Source organism: Tubulanus polymorphus, chromosome 2 (genome assembly GCF_964204645.1).
Source record: "Tubulanus polymorphus chromosome 2, tnTubPoly1.2, whole genome shotgun sequence".
Lineage (NCBI taxonomy): Eukaryota > Metazoa > Nemertea > Palaeonemertea > Tubulaniformes > Tubulanidae > Tubulanus > Tubulanus polymorphus.
In genome coordinates, this window is record NC_134026.1 from 17,950,877 (window position 1) to 17,972,971 (window position 22,095).

Sequence of the window (22,095 nt, forward strand, 5' to 3'; positions counted from 1 at the left end):
CAAAGACTTCAAATAATTAGAATTAACTAATGCATATTAAATTCATTCATCAAACAAAGTCTAGAACGAATAAAATGATACCACCAATCTCTTGACGAACCTTCCTTGCTGCTGACGATCTTCCGAGGTTATGATTCAAATAATTCCACGACGCAAAAATACGAACTCAGATACAGAGACACAGAAACACTGTCAGTTTTTATAAAACCCCCATGATTAGAAAAATTTTGATACCAGGACTTAAAAATTAGTAACAGTTGTATGAATTTGTATGTGCTATGTTCTGCAGAGTCTGCCAAACATTAAGACTTTTTTCTTTGATATTTGCAAATATGTGTGGGTTGGTTTCCCAGAATTGAGCATTTGTGCCTCTCCTATTAAGGATTTCAATTGTGGCTTGCATATCTCGAGTTGAAGGATGTACACATGTTTGTTTTGCTTTCCCTGTGTTTCAACTAGTTCCATTCTGAAAAGAATATGATGGAGAATAATAAAGAGACTTCTTAAAAATATGTTCTATTGCAATGTATGATTAAGTATGATAACTTACTGATCTATTAGTTTCTTTTCTATGTCGGATAAGCACCATGTAATGTCATCATTTATTGGTAGTCTCCAATTTTTGCTCCCTTCATAGACATCTCGCTTAAGAACTCCGATTTCACTGCTTCTTAGTTGAATATTAACACCCTCTGTAATGTTGCTTCAGCGTGTGCCTTGTAAGTTGCTGGATGTGGATCTTTTTTTCAAGTTGGTCTTTGTGCTTTTGCATTTTTACATCAAAATGATTCATCTAGGAGATTGAATCATTTGATGTGGGAAGGAAGGACATTCTATTAAAGCTTTGTGTATTCAGTGTGACGAGAGCAATGCTGAATATTTTGTCTGATCATTCACTTAGATGAAGCTTGATGTAGGCATCAAGGCATTTGAATGTGTTGTCATCGCCACTCATTCCTCTTTTAATTTCTGCACATTTTATCAGGTGATTACCAATTCTGAGTGCGCAGCTAGGTATCTCAAATACATGAATCTGTTCAGAGTTTCTTATGTGTCATGCTTCTTACACTGCGCATTCTTTGGCAGACATCTGCTCTTCTTGGGCTCTTCCTAATTTTTCTATAAGTATCCCTTTAAAGGAGCAAACTCTGCAGTGTCTCCAAAGCTCTTGTACAACAAAAAATTTAAAACAAAAAATACATGGCAGGAAATCATTGTTTCTTGAACCTGAATGACGTCTTGCTGCAATGATATGCCTTTCACCTGTTGCTAAAACCTAGATGTTCTGTTTGAAATTTCCCATGTGTTTCAATTTTGCAAAATGAGGGTTTGCTTCATTTTTGGTTTACCTTTGTCAGCGATATGATGTTGGCATTGAGCCAATTCATGTAAAATCGCGGTACGTTTTTTTATGTGAGCATTTGTTTCATTGGTTCTCGGCTTAAAAGACGTATAATCGATGCGATTGAAGACATGGCGAATCTCCGTCGATGACATGGTCAATTGAGTTAAAATTCTACGAAAAACTGTTTTTGGCGGGAAAATTCTTAGCTCTCACGTATAAAATTGCAATGACCTCGATTGGGGGGGCGTTGTCTCTACGAACAAATGGGATTGTTTTTTGGATATACGGGGAATTCCGGCGCTACTAAAATTATGGGAAAGCCATAGAATGGTGTACGTTTCATTGGACTAGGTGCCGTATACGTGCCGATTTCAAATGCTCATTGCTGGTGAGGATGTAATTATTTCACTCATCTGCCATAGGTATTGTTTCATTTTAATACCCGGTGATTGTTTTGATTGACATTGAGGTGTAAGCGAATATTCACTTACACGAGGCCTCCACATGCACGCGGAGTGCTACACCACACACACACACACACACAAGCTCGTACAGTACACTACGGTGATGCTGTAACGCGTGAACGTTTGATATGAAAATAGGCTGAATAATCATAGCAGAAGATGAGCGCTGTGTTTTCTGTTCGATAGAATTTGTAATAAATTGTAATTTCTTGTGACCTGAAAATACTAAGCAGCAAACTAAAAGGTCTGTCGAGGTCTGAATATTGTAGTGGTAAATTCCAGGACTTAAAACGATCTAATAGCCGATTTCTTCTGTACCACCGATATTTTAGCTTCCGTGGCCAACATTGGAAGAGGTTTCCAAGACCCAATATTCAGCCACCCTCTGATATGTGATGAATTTTAGGCCATCCCAAAATAATGGTCTGTTTGCCGTAACCCGACCAACCTGACTTCAGAGGTACCGAGTGAAAACTTTTTTCTAGGATTCATTGAAATAAATTTTATTTTTGATAAAAACAGCCGACCGACTATGAGCTACGTATGTTTGAATTCTAGTGTGCATGGTGTGAAAACATGCCTTGACATGTGGCCTAGTTTAAGTTTCCAGGAAACTGGCAGTGTTCCAATAAGCTGCCATTCATTCTAATAGTGACTAAAGTGACTGAATAGCTGGTAACGTGAAAGCGCGCACATATTCAATGTACCGTTTCATTTTTAAGACAGAGATGACGCTCTGGACGAAGTTATAATTTTAGAATAATTCTTGAAATCTACGCTATTAGACAAATTTCCTGTGCGCAACGTAGATGATTTTTTGCGATATTGTTTCCATGTAAAAAAGCCCAAAGGTGAAAAAATTTTTTTTTTTTGCCCAAAAATTTTGCAAAAAAAAATTCTACCTACCTACCGACTCATCCTGAAAAGTTGAGTCGGTGTTGCAGCAAACAGACAATTATTTTGGGATGGCCTTATTTGAATATTTTTTCATATTATATTAAACATATTTTTTTGAAAATATAAAATAGTTTCCCTGCCGTGCCTACCTGTACCCTACAAACTTTTAGACGTGGACCGCAAACAAATGTATATCTTTGGTCTTATTTGACTACAAAATAATTCTTTAGGAAAGATAAAATACAATATAAACTGTGGATCTTTGAAGTCACGAATTAAAAAGATTTTTCAAGCAATGCCCTTACTCCAAACAACCTCTAGCTTTCAAGGTAAACCACACTTTGCCCATGGGCAATTTATTTATCTTCCTTAGCAAGAGCCAGAATGCAGAATCATTGGAGTGCTGGCTGATGTGGTGATTTTGTTTTTCGATATTTATAGAGTTCCTCAGAAAGTAGCATGGAAGTATAGCTTGTTATAAAGTCGCTATTATTTTGATGTTCTTGCAATGATTGTACTCTCGGCCCTATAGAAATTGAAATGTATATATAATCTTAAATCCCCCTGATTATCGAAAGGGTATAAGTGCTTGCAGCTTGCTAAATATTTTTCTTTGTATGTTAATATAAGTTGTCTTTCACTGGGTGATGGCAATTTTCTTCAAAATTTCGAGGATAGTTGTACATTTTTTGCTTGGAGATAAGTGAAAATGCTAGGCTAAACAAACGAAAAACCATTCAAATGAATGTAAACACAGATTGTGGCATTATTTCACGATATTCCTCTTCTGTCATTACTGTTTGAGACCTCAGTGCCTCTTCTAGTTAGTTGTGTGCACTACCATCAGTATCACATCTCTAGATAGATCTATTCCAATATTGGTATCAGAACCTCGGTTGCTCACTCACTGATCAACTATGAGGAAGTGTTTAATTGTCCGACTTCTGTAATACGTCTAACCCGCACTTGTCTGTTGTTATCGGCCACCGTGTGGTCCTCCAAATCTGATTACCTAAATCACCGATACCGACAACAAAATACAAAACGCAAACACAGGAATAAAATACTACTCTATATATATATATTTCTATTATTGATAGGGAAGTTACTCAAATTATCAAATTATCAGACAGAGAAAAATAAGATCAAATTACTCAATTATGTCAAATTACTAAACTCAATCAAAGACTTCAAATAATTAGAATTAACTAATGCATATTAAATTCATTCATTAAACAAAGTCTAGAACAAATAAAATGATACCACGAATCTCTTGACGAACCTTCCTTGCTGCTGATGATCTTCCGAGGTTATGATTCAAATAATTCCACGACACAAAAATACGAACTCAGATACAGAGACACAGAAACACTGTCAGTTTTTATAAAACCCCCATGATTAGAAAAATTTTGATACTAGGACTTAAATTAGCAACAGTTGTGTGAATTTGTATGTGCTATGTTCTGCAGAGTCTGCCAAACATTAAGACTTTTTTCTTTGATATTTGCAAATATGTGTGGGTTGGTTTCCAAAATTGAGCATTTGTGCCTCTCCTATTAAGGATTTCAATTGTGGCTTGCATATCTCGAGTTGAAGGATGTACACATGTTTGTTTTGCTTTCCCTGTGTTTCAACTAGTTCCATTCTGAAAAGAATATGATGGAGAATAATAAAGAGACTTCTTAAAAATATGTTCTATTGCAATGTATGATTAAGTATGATAACTTACTGATCTATTAGTTTCTTTTCTATGTCGGATAAGCACCATGTAATGTCATCATTTATTGGTAGTCTCCAACTTTTGCTCCTTTCATAGACATCTCGCTTAAGAAGTCTGATTTCACTGCTTCGTTGTTTGTTGAATATTAACACCCTCTGTAATGTTGCTTCAGCATGTGCCTTGAAAGTTGCTGGATGTGGATCTTTTTTTCAAGTTGGTCTTTGTGCTTTTACATCAAAATGATTCATCTAGGTGATTGAATAATTTGATGTGGGAAGAAAGGACATTCTATTAAAGCTTTGTGTATTCAGTGTGGCGAGAGCAATGCTGAATATTTTGTCTGACCATTCACTTAGATGAAGCTTGATGTAGGCATCAAGGCATTTGAATGTGTTGTCATCGCCACTCATTCCTCTTTTAATTTCTGCACATTTTATCAGGTGATTACCAATTCTGAGTGCGCAGCTAGGTATCTCAAATACATGAATCTGTTCAGAGTTTCTTATGTGTCATGCTTCTTACACTGCGCATTCTTTGGCAGACATCTGCTCTTCTTGGGCTCTTCCTAATTTTTCTATAAGTATCCCTTTAAAGGAGCAAACTCTGCAGTGTCTCCAAAGCTCTTGTACAACAAAAAATTTAAAACAAAAAATACATGGCAGGAAATCATTGTTTCTTGAACCTGAATGACGTCTTGCTGCAATGATATGCCTTTCACCTGTTGCTAAAACCTAGATGTTCTGTTTGAAATTTCCCATGTGTTTCAATTTTGCAAAATGAGGGTTTGCTTCATTTAATCTTCCTTAGCAAGAGCCAGAATGCAGAATCATTGGAGTGCTGGCTGATATGGTGATTTTGTTTTTCGATATTTATAGAGTTCCTCAAAAAAGTAGCATGGAAGTAGCTTGTTATAAAGTCGCTATTATTTTGATTTCTTGCAGTGATTGTACTCTTGGCCCTATAGAAATTGAAAGGTATATATAATCTTAAGTCCCCCTGGTTATTGAAAGGGTATAAGTGCTTGAAGCTTGCTAAATATTTTTCTTTGTCTGTTAATATAAATTGTCTTTCACTGAGTGATGGCAATTTTCTTCAACATATCGAGGATAGTTGTACCAGGGAAGTGTGATGAGATGGAATACGGACGCTTTTAATTGCCGGATGTAGGCTATTCAATTCAGCCGTACATCAAAGGTTACCGCAACAGCAGTAAGCTACGCTTATCGAGTGTGTGTTACCAGCTGAACACCAGTCAACATCAACTTTGATTCGGTCGCAGAACAACCCGCAATAGTTTTAGCCCGATAAATGTTCTGCGATCGATTCTACGCATGCGCACTGCAGTTCATTGAACAACGTGGAAGTGGCTGTGTATACACATATTTTTCTTTAGAAAATCGGTTGAAATTCAACAATTTCTCGTAAAATTTGTCCAAAAAGGTATGTATTTTTATTCTTCTATATCTCCGAAACCCGGTATCGGAACATTAAGTATTTATATTGTGATTAAAGTCTGTTTTTATGTGTTAAACATATGTTTTTGCCAGTTCGTTCCGATTCCGGGTTTAGCGTTATTTGGGCCTTGAAGATGTCAAATATTTCGGCCCAGACTCGCGCAGCTTTCGTTTCTGACGTCATGTTGCTATGTTATGACACAAACATATACACGAAGTATGATCTTTAAAATGTGTATTTACTACATAATAATGTTACTTAAAAGCGCTTACATTTGGCCTACAAATTATTGTCCCCCATATAAACCGAGTTGCCTAAATAGCATCAGCAATCTCATTTAATTAACCTTTTCTCGTTTTTAGTCATGGATCTTTGTCGATTGTGTGGAAAAAATGCGAAACCTCCGGATCGTCGTCCTATCGATAAAAATAATTTCAAAAGCCATGTGAAGGAGTTGTCCAACATTGATTTTGATGATGATACTGAACAGTACCCGATATATATCTGTAATATGTGTCGTGTCAAATTACAAAAATGGCGTAAGAACAAAAACGTTAAAAAAACTGTCCCTGTGACTATCAAATTAAAACAATGGACATGTAAACCACTGGTTAATTCCAAGTCTGGACGGCGACGTATTTGTAGTCAAAATTTTATCGATTTTCCATAATGTACTGCTGCCATTCCATTTGAACTGAATTTAAATACTCGATGGTTAATCACTTCAGTCATAGCCTTTTCCAAATATATAGTGTTCCTGCGAAAATAATAATAATGATTATTATTTTAACATGTACTTATCTGGATTTTTATATTATGTTTATGTATTATTTTCTGTATTCGTTTATTATTTTATAACCTAAAAGGATTGTATTGATTATAAAAATAAATGTAAAAAATACCTGTATGTGTGTTTTCTCGTGTTCAGATCGCAGTCTCTGGTCAGCTGAGCCTGAGAAGTACCTATATGAAAAAGAAAAGGAAAGAATAAAGTGCCTGCAATTAGGTGGAAACTATTCCGATATTTCATTGATTCAAAAGGAATAACACTCACTAGAATCGGCCGAATTAGTTGATCCTGATCCAGAGGATTCCCGTAATATTTCCGTATCGATCTGAACCAATTCGTCACTATCAAAGAATAGATCGTCAAAATCGTCATCATTTATAATTTCGTTGACAACCGTTGCCATTTTAATACGGCGGAAAGAACCGATATCACGATTGATAAAACACTATATCCGTCTGAAGCGATGTAGAGAGAATCCCACAATGATAATGAAAAATTCCAAAAATGTTAGTAGTTTATTCAACATTTCGTCTATGTCCTAATAGTCATCTTCAGAAATAATGAATACTACAGAAATTATGAGAGATATTAACAATCCAGAGACAAAGAGACTAATTCAAGTAATCAGAGATGATACTAACTAAAGGAAAATTAACGTAGAAACAGTTACACGCTAAAACAGATTAAAGAGAAGCAGTTAAGAGACAAACTAGGGGGCACTTAAATTTAAGACAATTGTGAATACAAGTTGATCGACTAAAATTGATGAGGGGAAATCAGGTGTTGAGTTTAACCAGTTTACAGAGGAATTTTTATAAAAGTTTATTATGGGATGAAAAACCGATATTCGGAAACAACTGAATTATTACGGAGATTCCCGATCTCGCTGGTTATCGCTTATCGGCGCGTTACGTAACAAAGCGCTCGCCGACGAACCGTTATCGGCTTTAGGGCAATTACAACGCACATTCGACAAGAGCTGCACAATAGCGTCCGTATTCCATCTCATCACACTTCCCTGATTGACGTCACAGCGTCGGAGATCGACAGAAATTGCCGATGATTTCTAAAGCGATGTATACAATGAAATGAGGTCAAAGATTGTCTTTGTTTCGAAAGTTCGGTTACTAAGCCGCTCATCTGGTTTGTGTTTATATATTTACTGTGGATGACATCTTGTTTATGTTTATTCTCCATCTATGTGAAATAAAATCAGTCACTTCCTAAGTTTCGTAGTAACCAGACGTGTTGCTTCTTTCTCTCGGATCTGTCCCCTCTGGTCGAATCGAACCTTTCACGACATTTTGGTGCCGTGACCAGGATGGGGTCAGAAGGAAGGCTAACGGCAATCAGAAGGGTCCAACGGGGCCAAATGACGAAGATTTTCGGTAAATGGAAGAAAAACTCGCAAAGATTCTACTCGTCGATGAAAGTTCAAGAACTCTGGAAACTGTTCAACCGTTCTCCACGTTAATCGACGCGCTGTTCACAAAATTCGAATATTTACGACAATTAGACCAACAATTAATGGATGAAATCGCCGATGAAACCGAGTTAACTAACACTATAGTTGAATCAGATGATTATCTCACTGAGATACAAATCAAACTCGGTCGATTCAAACTGAACTTGCATAATCTACTAACGAAGATACCAAAACCACAATCGCTAAACGAATCTGTAAGTACCATCAATCGAAGCAGTACTACCTCAACCGGCAGTAAAAAAGTCAATCTACCAAAATTGGCTCTCCCAAATTTCGATGGTGACATTTTGAAATAGTCTACTTTCTACGATAATTTCATCTCAGCCATCGATAGCGATCCGCATTTGGACGATATCCAGAAGTTTCAATATTTGGTCGCACAACTCACTGACGAAGCAGCGCGTACCATAGAAGGTCTGCAAATAACTAGCGCTAACTACAAAGAAGCTCTGACGATCTTAGTAGAAAGATAGGGTCAACCTCACAAGATCGTGAACGCGTACATCAGAGCTTTATTAGATTTGCAGCCACCGCTGGATCACGAGAGTCTACGCGAATTTTACGATTCTTTGGAAACATATATTCGAGGATTGCGCGCGCTCGGGGAATCGGAAGATGCGTTCGGTGTTATACTCGTTCCGGTAGTCTTCGATAAGCTACCGAGTCCCGTCAAAACACAAATTTCACGGGAGCACGGAGATCGCGTCTGGACACTTAAAGAACTACGCAACGCGATCCGAAAGGAAATACAAGCTACACAGGCAGGAGCGAGCTGCGTCAACTTCGATAATGAAAAATTATCCGCTCTTCATATAAGCACTAAAACGAGGAAAAATCCGGCCTCGAAAAACAACAGTTGCGCGTTCTGCAAGGGTCCACATACGGCGTTCTCATGCGATATAATCGTTAACCCAAAAAAGCGACAAGACATCATAAAGGCAAATCGTAAGTGTTATAACTGTTTTGGCAATCACATGGTAACAGCTTGCCAATCGAAATATCGTTGTAAGGTTTGCAAAGGCAAACACCACACTGCTATTCATATGGATCGAAATACTGATACGCATATTGAATCAAAAAATATTCATGTCAGTATAGCTCCAACTTCAAGTCCTGTTCTCTTGAAATCGGCTATTGGTCAAATAAATTATGGTTTGAATTTGACCACGGTAAATATCTTGTTTGACGAAGGAGCGCAGTGCTCATTCATCACTAAAAAGTCGGTAAATGAATTAGGTGTCCGATTGGACAAATTTGAAAAGCAAGATGTAAATATTTCCACCTTTGGTGACAATTCGCCTGGGGCACGTACTCTACGGAGTATAGATTTAAAACTTCGTACGCGTAAAGGCAAAATTGGTTTACGTGCATTAGTTGTACCGGAAATATGTCCACCAATTCAGAATAATGTAGAACTTGCTGTGACAAATCACCCGTACCTTCGAAATTTACCATTAGCACCGTACGTCAACACCAGCAATTGTGAAATTAATCTATTAATCGGTGCTCATTATTACTGGTCGATCGTAGAGAATGAAGTGGTTAGAGGAGCTGGCCCGACAGCTGTCAGTTCCAAACTCGGGTTCCTTCTATCAGGACCCATCAATTTGAATGCGAATACATCGGTACTCCATACTACCTGTCTTTTGAATACTATACATTCAAACGATGAATTCTCAAAATTATCTAACTACTGGGATCTTGAAGTAATTGGCATCATGAATTTTGAAACATATCCAGACAATTACCTTAAACGCGATACCAGTGGTAAATATATAGCGAATTTACCTTGGAAAGAAGATTATCCACCGCTCCCTACCAATTTTGATATTTGTACCGCTAGAACTAGATCTATGGTTAAACGCTTGTCTCCAGAACTGAGGCAGACATATAATGCGATAATAGCAGAGCAACTTGCACACGAATTTATTGAGATAGTAGAAAATGATGACAAGAGCCAGGGCCATTACATACCCCACCACTCGGTTAAAAAGGAATCAATCACAACACCGATTAGAATTGTTTATGATTGTAGTTGTAAACAAGGGGATAATCCTAGTTTGAACGACTGTCTCGAAAGCGGTCCTTCATTAATAAATGATCTTGTGCAGATATTAATCCGCTTTCGCGGGAATAACGTCGCATTTACAAGTGATATTGAAAAGGCATTTTTAAATGTAAAACTCGGTGAAAACGATAGAAATTTCACAAAGTTTCTTTGGCTATCAGATCCTACGGATCCCGATAGTCCCTTCAAGGTCTATCGTTTCAAATCAGTACTTTTCGGGTCCACTAGCTCACCATTCATCTTAAATTCTGTAGTGAAAACACATCTACATTCCGAAAATACAGAAATCTCAATCGATATACAATCAAACATATACGTCGATAACGTTCTCAGTGGCTCTCATAACGCTAAAAAAGCAATTGAATATTTTGAAGAAGCCACAAATACTATGAGCAGGGGTGGATTTATTCTGAGATCATGGGCTACAAACAACCCAGAACTAAGATCGTTGATAAAACAACAGGCAATGGGTGAGAAAAATGAAATCGTCAATGTCGTAGGGTTACAATAGGATACGATTAGTGACACTCTTCAGTTTTCAAAGGCCATAAAAGACCCAGCTATGTGCACTCAGGCTGTGGTATCTAAGCGGGAAGTTGTGAGCGTAACAGCGTCGCTGTTTGACCCCCTTGGTCTCCTCTCGCCTGTGCATATTCAAGCTAAAATGTTTATCCAGAAATTGTGGCAATCTAAACAAACTTGGGATGAACCCTTATCTGATGAATTATCATTACTCTGGTTTGAAATACATCAGCAGTTATACGTCTGTCAACATACAGCTATACAACGACCATATTTTGGTCAACCGACTAGTGAATGTGAACTACACATTTTTGCTGATGCCAGTCCCATTGCTTATGGGGCTGTAGCTTATCTGAAAACTGACAAATCGACTTCAATCATTATGGCAAAATCACGGGTTAAACCATTAAAAGAGGTTACTATCCCTAGACTTGAATTATTGGCAGCACTGATCACTGCACGACTCGCGAAATTTATCCGTGATGCATTCGACAAGTCAAATTTAAGTTTAACAAAATGTGTTCTTTGGTCCGCTAGTCAGATCACTATACATTGGATTCGGAGTGAGAAGAAATTACCCACATTCGTCGAAAACAGTCCGTGAAATTCGGTCTGTCAAATTTGACATGATCAATTATTGTCCCACAAAGGACAACCCTGCTGATCTCTTGACTCGGGGCATCAATACCCAAGACTTGGATAATAGTAGATTATGGTGGTTTGGACCAACTTGGCTGCCTAATGGCGATTGGCCAATTGATCGATTGAATAATTCAACTGTACTATATTGTTCAATAAATAATTCTGAATTGCACTCTCAACAGTGTGCAGAATTAGCTAGTACTTATTCTCAGTTCTAGCAACCACCGCAACTCCATCAGAACCGTCTGGAATACAAAAAGTAATAGATGTCGAGCAATTCAATTCGCTACATAAATTACTTAGAGTCACAGCATGTGTACTACGCTTTATTTCTATTATGAAGAAGACATGTCAACCTCGACATAATCATATTACCGTGCCAGAAATACGTTTGGCTCGTACACGTGGGTTCGCTCTTTGCAAGATGACGAATTTTCAAATGAAATTAAATGTATTCAGAAAGGGGGACGAGGTACCCAATTGACTAAACAATTAAACCTATTCACTGATAAAGAGGGTTTAATTAGATGTGGCGGTCGTTTTCAAAACGCGAACCTTAACTACAACGCTAAGTACCCAATATTATTGCCATCGAAGCACCCATACACAAAATTAGTAATTAGTGACGCCCATAAAATGGTTCTACACAGTGGGTTACAATCAACTTTGTGTTACATACGTCAATCATATTGGATACCAAGAATTAGGCAAATAGTTAGCCCAATTATTAGAAAATGCTCAGTTTGCATTAGACATGATGGTAAATCATATCGTGCGCCAATCACGCCTCCATTACCTGCCTGTAGACTAAAAGAAGCTCCACCCCTTTACCATCACAGGCGTTGATTTCAATGGCCATTTATATTATCGCACGAAACACTCAAAACAGAACAAGGCATACATATGTCTATTTACATGCGCCGTTTCCAGGGCAATACATCTGGAAATAGTCACTGATCTGACGCCTGCTTCCTTTATGAGAGCATTTCGCAGATTTGCCAGCAGGAGGTCGTTGCCAAGTCAATTGATCTCTGATAATGGTTCAACATTTTTGTCTGCAGAAAACAATATCAAAGAAATATTCAAATCAACAAAAGTCAGAAACTTTCTGTCTAACAAACTTGTTACTTGGACATTTATACCGAAACGCGCGCCATGGTTTGGTGGATTTTATGAAAGATTAGTCGGTATAACAAAAAACACTTTGAAAAAAGTAGTTGGTCGAGCGTGTATTACCTTGGACGAATTGTCGACTCTAATTACTGAAATAGAGGCTACAATAAACGATCGTCCTCTAACGTACATGACAAATGATGACGATGAGATCATTCCCTTAACTCCATCACATTTAATTTGTGGGAGAATGATTACTCTGTTACCTCAACCGGTAGTTGAAGAAAACGAACTAATTGATCCGAATTTTAACTTACCGTCCATCGGTTTCTCCGACGCGAACAAACGCATGAAATACTTAGACAGTCTTTTCCAAGATTACTGGATACGGTGGCGAAATGAATATTTGCCAACCTTAAGGGAAAACCACTGTCAGACGCTAAAGCGGGGTGGCATTACGGAAAATCATGTCAAAATAGGCGATATAGTGATCGTTCATGATGACTCAAAAAAGAGAATCTTTTGGCAACTCGCTATCATTGAAGGTCTGTACAAGGGCAACGACGGTCTTGTGAGATCCGCGGTAATTCGTACTAAAAACGGAATTACGAATAGACCTCTTAAGAAATTATACCCCTTAGAAATCAATTCTGATAGTGGTGAGAAAATGAATGATGAATCATCGCCACTAATTAGTAATATTCAACCCCCAATGAAAATAAAACGAAATGCAGCATTGAACGCTAGAAATAAAATAAAAAACTGGTGTGACAAACTGGTTGACTAATGCACAGGTTCAGCCTAATCAGAGTATAATTCAAACTTATGTTCATAATGTTTCTTAATATGAGTTAATTTCATTTTTTGATGATTTATAATGTTAAGAATATGTACTTCTATGTTTTTCAATTATTAAAATGTGTAAATGACGATCACCATAGTATATATGTAGAATTTAATGTTAATTGAAATGTAAGTTGAATCTGAACAGTGAAAATCATGTACGTATACATTCAAGCACAAATTGTATTAATGTTATAATATATACTATGTAATTTCCTTTCTATTATATACCTGAATATATATCTGAGTAAATGTTCTTTTTATTTCTGATATTCACATGTTTTTAATTTCAAGAATACGTCAATCAATATTGTAATCCGTTATCTCATAATAATGCTATACAATATCCTAGTTATCATGTATACACCTATATTTTAGTTGAGACACAACGCAATGTCAAAGTTTAACGTCAAAGCTTAATGTCAATGTTTAATGTCAAAGCAATCTCAGTTTTGTGTTAAATGAAGATTAAGAGTAATGCAAACTTAATGTATCGAAGATTTAGTGATTCTGATATGAAATTGGAAATTGATTAATTTCTCATTTTTTACGTAGGCTTATTAACCTCATATGTATTCCTAATTGATTATATGTCCTATTTTTTCTACCGCCGCCGGGAGTGTTTCGAAAGTTCGGTTACTAAGCCGCTCATCTGGTTTGTGTTTATATATTTACTGTGGATGACATCTTGTTTATGTTTATTCTCCATCTATGTGAAATCAAATCAGTCACTTCCTAAGTTTCGTAGTAACCAGACGTGTTGCTTCTTTCTCTCGGATCTGTCCCCTCTGGTCGAATCGGACCTTTCACGACAGTCTTACAAAATCATGATTTTCGCGGAAACTACACATCTTTGAACAGAACTATTTCATAATCTTCCTTAGTTCGATAGAACTTATTGAATTTTGAAATAAATAAAAAAAGTGTCAGTTACCCTTTAAACAAAATCTACAACAAATAAAATAATACCATGAATCCACGAATCTCTTGACGAACCTTCCTTGCTTCTGACGATCTTCCGAGGTTATGATTCAAATAATTCCAGGACGCAAAAATACGCACTCAGATACAGAGACACAGAAACACTGTCCGTTTTAATAAACCCCCATGATTAGAAAAATTTTGATGCCAGGACTTAAATTAGTAACAGTTGTATGAATTTGTATGAGCTATGTTCTGCAGAGTCTGTCAAACATTAAGACTTTTTTCTTTGATATTTGTATATGTGTGGGTTGGTTTCCCAGAATTGAGCATTTGTGCCTCTCCGATTAAGGATTTCAATTGTAGCTTGCATATCTCGAGTTGAAGGATGTACACATGTTTGTTTTGCTTTCCCTGTGTTTCAACTAGTTCTAATCTGAAAAGAATATGATATAGAAAGATAAAGAGACTTCTTAGAAATATGTTCTATTGCAAAGTATGATTAAGTATGATAACTTACTGATCTATTAGTTTCTTTTCTATGTCGGATGAGTACCATGTAATGTCATCATTTATTGATAGTCTCCAATTTTTGCTCCCTTCATAGACATCTCGCTTAAGAACTCCGATTTCACTGCTTCTTAGTTGAATATTAACACCCTCTGTAATGTTGCTTCAGCATGTGCCTTGAAAGTTGCTGGATGTGGATCTTTTTTTCAAGTTGGTCTTTGTGCTTTTGCATTTTTACATCAAAATGATTCATCTAGGAGATTGAATCATTTGATGTGGGAAGGAAGGACATTCTATTAAAGCTTTGTGTATTCAGTGTGGCGAGAGCAATGCTGAATATTTTGTCTGACCATTCACATCGATGAAGCTTGATGTAGGCATCAAAGCATTTGAATGTGTTGTCATCACCACTCATTCCTCTTTTAATTTCTGCACATTTTATCGGGTGATTACCAATTCTGAGTGCGTAGCTAGGTATCTCAAATACTTGAATCTGTTCAGAGTTAATTATGTGTCATGCTTCTAACACTGTGCATTCTTTGGCAGACATCTGCTCTCTTTGGGCCTAATTTTTCTGTAAGTATCCCTTTAAAGGAGCAAAGTCTGCAGTGTCTCTAAAGCTCTTGTACAACAAAAAATTTAAAACAAAAAATACATGGCAGGAAGTCATTGTTTCTTGAACCTGAATGACGTCTTGCTGCAATGATATATATGTCTTTCACCTGTTGCTAATACCTAGATGTTCTGTTTGAAATTTCCCATGTTTCAACTTTGCAAAATGAGGGTTTGCTTCATTTTTCATCTTCCTTAGCAGGAGCCAGAATGCAGATTCATTGGCGTGCTGGCTGATGTGGTGATTTTGTTTTTGGATATTTATAGAGTTCCTCAAAAAGTTGCATGGAAGTAGCTTGTTATAAAGTCGCTATTATTTTGATGTTCTTGCAGTGATTGTACTCTTGGCCCTATAGAAATTGAAATGTATATATAATCTTAAATCCCCCTGATTATTGAAATGGTATAAGTGCTTGAAACATTCTAAATATTTTTCTTTGTCTGTTAATATAAGTTATCTTTCACTGAGTGATGGCAATTTTCTCAAAATTTCGAGGATAGTTGTACATTTTATTGCTTGGAGATACGTGAAAATGCTAGGCTAAACAAACGAAAGAACATTCAAATGACTGTAAACACAGGTTGTGGCATTATTTCACGATATTCCTCTTCTGTCATTACTGTTTGAGACCTAAGTGCCTTTTCTAGTTAGTTGTCTGCACCACCATCAGTATCACATCTCTAGATAGATCTATTCCAATATTGGTATCAGAACCTCAGTAACTCACTCACTGATCAACTATGAGGAAGTGTTTAATTGTCTGACTTCTGTAATACGTAGCATATACCAATGAAAATTCTTCTGAGTGTAACCCGCACTTGCCTGTTGTTATTGGCCACCGTGTGGTCCTCCAAATCTGATTACCTAAATCACCGATACCAACAACAAAATACAAAACGCAAACACTGGAATAAAATACTACACTATATATGTATGCCTAATTATTAATAATGAAGTTATTGAAATTATCAAATTATCAGACAGTAAATTAAGATCAAACTACTCAATTACGTCAAATCACTCAATTCAATCGAAGACTTCAAATAATTAGAATTAACCAATGCATATTAAATTCATTAATTAAACAAAATCTAAAACAAATAAAATGATTCCATGAATCCACGAATCTCTTGACAAACCTTCCTTGCTGCTGATCTCTCGAGGTTATGATTCAAATAATTCCACGACGCAAAAATACGCACACAGATACAGAGACACAGAAACACAGTCAGTTTTTATAAAATCCCCATGATAAGAAAAATTTTGATGCCAGGACTTAAATTAGTAACAGTAAAGGACACTTATGAATGAGGAGATTGAGATATCTCTCTTGAGATACGAGATTTTGTGCACACAAATACAGAGACACAGTACAGTAAAGGACGCTAATGAACGAGGAGATTGAGATATCTGTCTTGAGATACGAAATTTTGTTACACACCCCTGCCAGACCGAACAAGGTCGAACAATATAGCAATAAAATTTCCATAAGGAGAAGTGACCGGCAGATCTTCAAATCGAGTTGAACGTATAAGACGGATAATGCCTCAGAAGAAGAAAACGGAATCACAATTTATTTATTTTTTTTATTTACAGCCGTTTATTTTGAGGATTTTAAAGGTACTGATGTTGAGCGATGTAAACGCGGCACTGTATACAGTTGAACGCATCACCGGCATATCCAAGATATTTTACACCAAGGTGTTCGTGCAGCAGCACATACTCGTTCTTCCCACGGACGTCAGTTTGAGTCGAGGCGTCCCGTCTCACGATACCTGGTGTTAAGATGATCGGTACTTTTGGAGGATACCGCGGGGGAATCACCGGAACCCGTTTACGGTACTTTACAGTGACCAGCTTCGGTGCCGGTTCACCCTCTGATCCCGCCTCCACGACTTGTGTGAGGATAGCGTCCAGCTTGCTTGGTGAAGGCGCGGTACTAGCTGGCGTCTCGATAGCTGTACCATTATGGTACCGCATCATGTGAGATTCAAGGATTGCAGGAGGGAAAACCCCTTCACAGATCTTACATACTTACATACTCATACGAAATCGTTAATATAATTTCACGTACTGCAACAGCAGCTTTTAGTTAACCACAAGAAATCAACATACGTCATGCTCAAAGACAAGAAAGGTTCATACTCTGCAATTGCTTACATACTTACAAAAGGGAAAAGACTGCGATTGACACTTGCTATTAAACTTTAACCTCACACAACGAACACATATAGACCGCGGACATTTCATAACCTTAAGGGTTGCCTATATGAATTTCATTTAAACTTAAGTACGCACACATAGAAACTGGCCTTACAGGCCTATAATAAAAACGACAACGAAGGCGACAAAAGCTTATGATGATATCAAGAGCAAACGATTATCAGACCCGTGTTAAATACTTAACCCTTACAATACCCCTTCCGTATGGTTCCGCATTCGATGTCAGATATATCGGTTTCTTCGCTACTTGAAGTCATAATACTGTATTGTCAATTTTCCTTATGTATTCCTTATTTTGTTATGTTGATAGGCGCTTTGTTGCGTTTTTCAACAAAGATGACGTCAAGCGACGATTGAGTTTAAACACACCTGGCGGCCATTTTTTGAACTCAGTGAGTGGAAAATAACTGAATTTCAAAAGCTTATATTTGGCATAATATTTTAAAAATCAACCTTGCATTCGTTTGTGTGATTTATTTAATGCATACGTTTTGTATATTTACATTTACGATTAAATATAAATAGTGGGCATGTGCCCTTTAAACTAATTTTTTTCTATTCTTTAAATAGTTTTCAAACCAGTTGTTCAAGACACCTCTTATTAGATAAAAACATCATTTTCTTAATAAGATTTTGTGATCAATGGTGTCAAAGGCTTTAAATAAATCTAGGAATACCCAAATGGTTGATTTGTTTTCTTCTAAATTTTGTGATGTTTCGTCACTTATCAAGGTTAAGGCCATGGCAGTTGAGTGGTTCTTTCAAAGCCAAACTGGTTTGGTTGAATAATATGAAAACTACAATATTCTGTTTATCGATTGTCCACTTTCTTTTCAAGAATTTTGGAAAAGCAACGCAGTACAGATATCAGTCTATAATTATCAAAAGAGTCATTATTGCCAGCTATAGAGAGAGGACGTATCCGCGCTACCTTTTCGTAGCCATTAACAATGATACCGTTCCTCTTGAAAGAGCAAGGTAATCTACTCCAATCATTGGAAGATTTTCCAATTAAATTGTATAAGATATTCCATGTTTTTTCATATCGGATTTGGCTGCTAATAATTTAGTCTCGTAATACTTTTTCTTGGCATATTTGAGTGAACAAGACAAGGTATGTTTGTAATTCAAATATGTGAAATGTTCCAATTACTCCAAGGATAGAACTGCCTTATGGTAACTGTTTAATATTTTAGAGCAACAATGATGACAGAAGTTACTTCAATCACATTTATTCTATAACCCCAACAAAATACATGTACTCTTTCTCAGACTCTGGTTTACAAGTCCATACTTAAATTCTTACATATCAATCACGTTCTCATCATTACCACATTCAGCATTTTCGTAGTAATGGAGATTGATACACTCGGCATCACTGCCTTCAGATATATCAAAATCAGCCCGGGTTGATTTCTTGGATCACTTTTCTCTGCATAATTGACATCCATATGATTTTCATCAGTTTCATCATAATCGACGGGCATAGCACAACCAATTCCCTCTGTATTGCGTTCCGATTCTGATGCATAGCAGTCATCGTTTAAACTTCAGCAGTAGAATTTTCATTGTCATCAGCTCTAGTGAAATATACTGCATTCCATCTATGGTTTGTAGCTTTCAGGACTCGATCAACTGAATTTTGTTTAAATACTGACCCATACTGCATATATGATCACCATGGCTTCAGATCCTAAAAAAGAAATAGAATATGTATGAATTACAGCCAGAGTTGTTATGCATTGAATTAAATCCTTAAGTGACGATGACTCTATAACTTGATTTAGCATGTTATTCCATTGAGACAGTAGTCAGTTTAACAGTTTTGATGGTCAAGACACTTCGGTTATTATGTTCATCACGTTTCCATTCAAATTGAACTCTGCGTTTTTGGTATGTATAATCCACGATTATAGTACTGGTACTGTAAAAGAGTCACAAAAGTCCACATGCAACTTTACAAGAAAACAATAATACAAGTTGTTGATTGAATTGTTTTTAAAACCAAAATGTTGTCGTTAGTTAGGCCTAAATTAACCTGCTGCTAAATTTTACAGCAATCTAAATGCCTTCAACTCTAAAGAACTTGGCCTACCTGTCGGTTATGTACTCTTCTTGCTCTACTGAATCCATAGTTATAGATTAGTGAATCTTTCGTGAGATTCCTATGCGGGAATGGTTTGCCTATGTTGTTTCGTAAAGGAAATGCATCATCACCTATGATGTGATAGTGAATTGGTATGTCCTGGCCAGGGACAACACCTGGGGGAAGGATATTGAGTAATTCATTTTGCATCGCTTCGTTAAGGGACGACTGGTTAAAGACACCAGCATCTCCACTTCCACCACAGGCGCCAACGTCGATGTATAGAAATTGATGATCGGCATCAACTAACGCTAACAATGTTACACTGAAAAAGTGTTTATAATTTCAAAAATTTGATCCAGTACAGTCTGGCTGCTTGAGTTGAATATGTTTCCCATCCAATGCCTCCTTACATAAGGGAAGGTTTCCTAAGAGTTTTTTAAGTTAAGACTTATTAAAATAACTCGAAACGAATGAGAATGACTTTAGAACATCTCCGCGATAACTGCTGCGATTTGAACGCTGAAATTTCTAATGAATAACCAATGGGTGGGCGAGCAGAGAGTTATGGTGGCGGAATATAGATCTATTCCAATGTATTTGAAATTTTTATGCTCATTTTTTGCAAGCCGGCTTTTAAATTGATGAAAAAACTTACTTTTGATTTGCGGACGATTGCTGCGCTGTACTAATTTGCATAGTTGAACACGGATCATATAAACCAGATTTCATATAAACATTTAATGTACGGTGCGGCTCTCTTTGCGCTGCAGGCTCTGCGGTTAATAACCGTGTCTGCTCTCCGGCGGGGTGTACATCCAGTGACCGGCGCTAACTGGCTGGCTGGCCAGATCTTGAGGTTGATGCCGTGAGGTGGACAAGCTAGAGATGCTTGCCTTTGCAGTTCATAACGGCAGGGAATATTGTCTTTATACAAATGCTAGTGAGAAGTGCGTCATGAACACAACAATGGGGTGGATATTGTGACCAATTAGATATGAGAAATGAAAAAACCTTTTGCATTTGGTAAATCCCAAAATTGAAGAACTAACCGAGTAACCCGATTGTAAGTCAAGCCGGGTACAAAATGTTTTTCTGATGAAAACATGAAGGACTAAAAGAATTTTTTTTATTTAATGAATTTTGCAGAATGGGGGGGGGGGGGGAGAATCTGTGCTCAAAGTCATTGTAAAATGTCTTGGCTATGCAAAGTACTTTACCTTAGACTTCACAAAGCCCATGGACCTCTAGTTGCGACCTGCTTCCATTCTCCTGGTGATTTGGGGGCATTTTAATGATAGAGTCAAGAATCAATCAGAAGCCAGGAAAGCAGTTCAAATGCTGCTAGTCACATAGATGAAATTGAGGAAAGTGATGAGGAGCCAGATGAGACATAAATGACTGCGAAGAAATCAATCAAAAGACCACTGGCATCAACCCCCGTCCAGTCTTCATTCCAGAAAAAAAATTATCAGTGATAGGTTGGAGATCAATGCGCTGGCTGGTATCGGAAATTTTCTCGAAAAAATGTATTGAAAAGTGCCCCTACACCTGCTCCTGTACCCGTTTCTGAGGAGGAGATTGATACATATGGTAGAACTCTTGCTCATGACTTTGACTTGATGACGATGCCTATTCCTAAAGCATGAGATTTCAGATATGCTGATTAAGCTTGAATAGGGAGACTTGTGACACCTCATGCACAAGAGCCATATTATATGAATCGGGATCAGAGACGCTACTGAAGAGTATTACTGCCAGTTGTAATTAATTTTTTAAGGGGGCATACTGTATTCACTTCGTCGTCCGTCCGTCTGTCCGCAGTGGTTTCTGCGCCCTAGCACCTAAACCCTTTAACAGGTTTTCTTCAAATTCAACAGTTGTGTTGTACTATATGAGGTTAGTAACTGATTAGATTTTGGGTCCTGTAGGTCCAAGGTCAAGGTCGCAGGAAGCCATTTTGTCATTTTCATTGCCGAGCTCTAATTCATAAATGGTTTAAGATTGCTTACTGAATTTCTATGGATAGGTTATCTTAGGGACTGCCTGGACTGTGGGTAACTGATTAGATTTCAGGTTCAAGGTCAAGGTCCAGGAAGCCATTTTGTGAATTTCATTACCGGGCTCTGACTCATAAACGGTCTTAGATAACTTACTGAAATTCTATGGATGGGTTATCCTAGAGACCGTGAGTAACTGATTACATTTCAGGTCCCATAGGTCACCAGGAGCTGTTTTGTATTTTTCATATCCGGGCTCTTAATTCATAAACGGTATAAGTTACCTGGTTACCCTAGAGACTGTGACTGATTATATTTTGAGTCCTGTTGGTCAAAGGTCAAGGTCTCCAGAAGCCGTTTTGTATTTTTCATTTCCTTCCTTCGTAAATAGGTCGAC

General features: G+C 37.2%; 1 protein-coding gene across 1 annotated transcript; it reads right to left on the reverse strand.

Moving 5' to 3' along the window:
* Positions 1-6,526: 6,526 nt before the first annotated feature.
* LOC141898984 (uncharacterized) lies at positions 6,527-7,074 on the reverse strand. Its single transcript, XM_074785133.1, has 3 exons — positions 6,936-7,074; positions 6,784-6,844; positions 6,527-6,638 (listed from the first exon to the last, which is right to left on the reverse strand). Exons 1-3 carry the CDS (start codon positions 7,072-7,074, stop codon positions 6,527-6,529), a joined length of 312 nt encoding a protein of 103 aa, XP_074641234.1.
* Between the last annotated feature and the right edge of the window lie 15,021 nt (positions 7,075-22,095).

What these genes read in the sequence shown, in the direction of transcription:
- LOC141898984 (XM_074785133.1), bottom strand. Translation starts at nt 7,074, where the DNA reads ATGGCAACGGTTGTCAACGAAATTATAAATGATGACGATTTTGACGAT. An exon ending in AACTAATTCGGCCGATTCTA is followed by an intron (nt 6,845 to 6,935) that starts GTGAGTGTTATT and finishes TTTTTCATATAG; the next exon opens with GTACTTCTCAGGCTCAGCTG. An exon ending in ACGAGAAAACACACATACAG is followed by an intron (nt 6,639 to 6,783) that starts GTATTTTTTACA and finishes TTATTTTCGCAG; the next exon opens with GAACACTATATATTTGGAAA.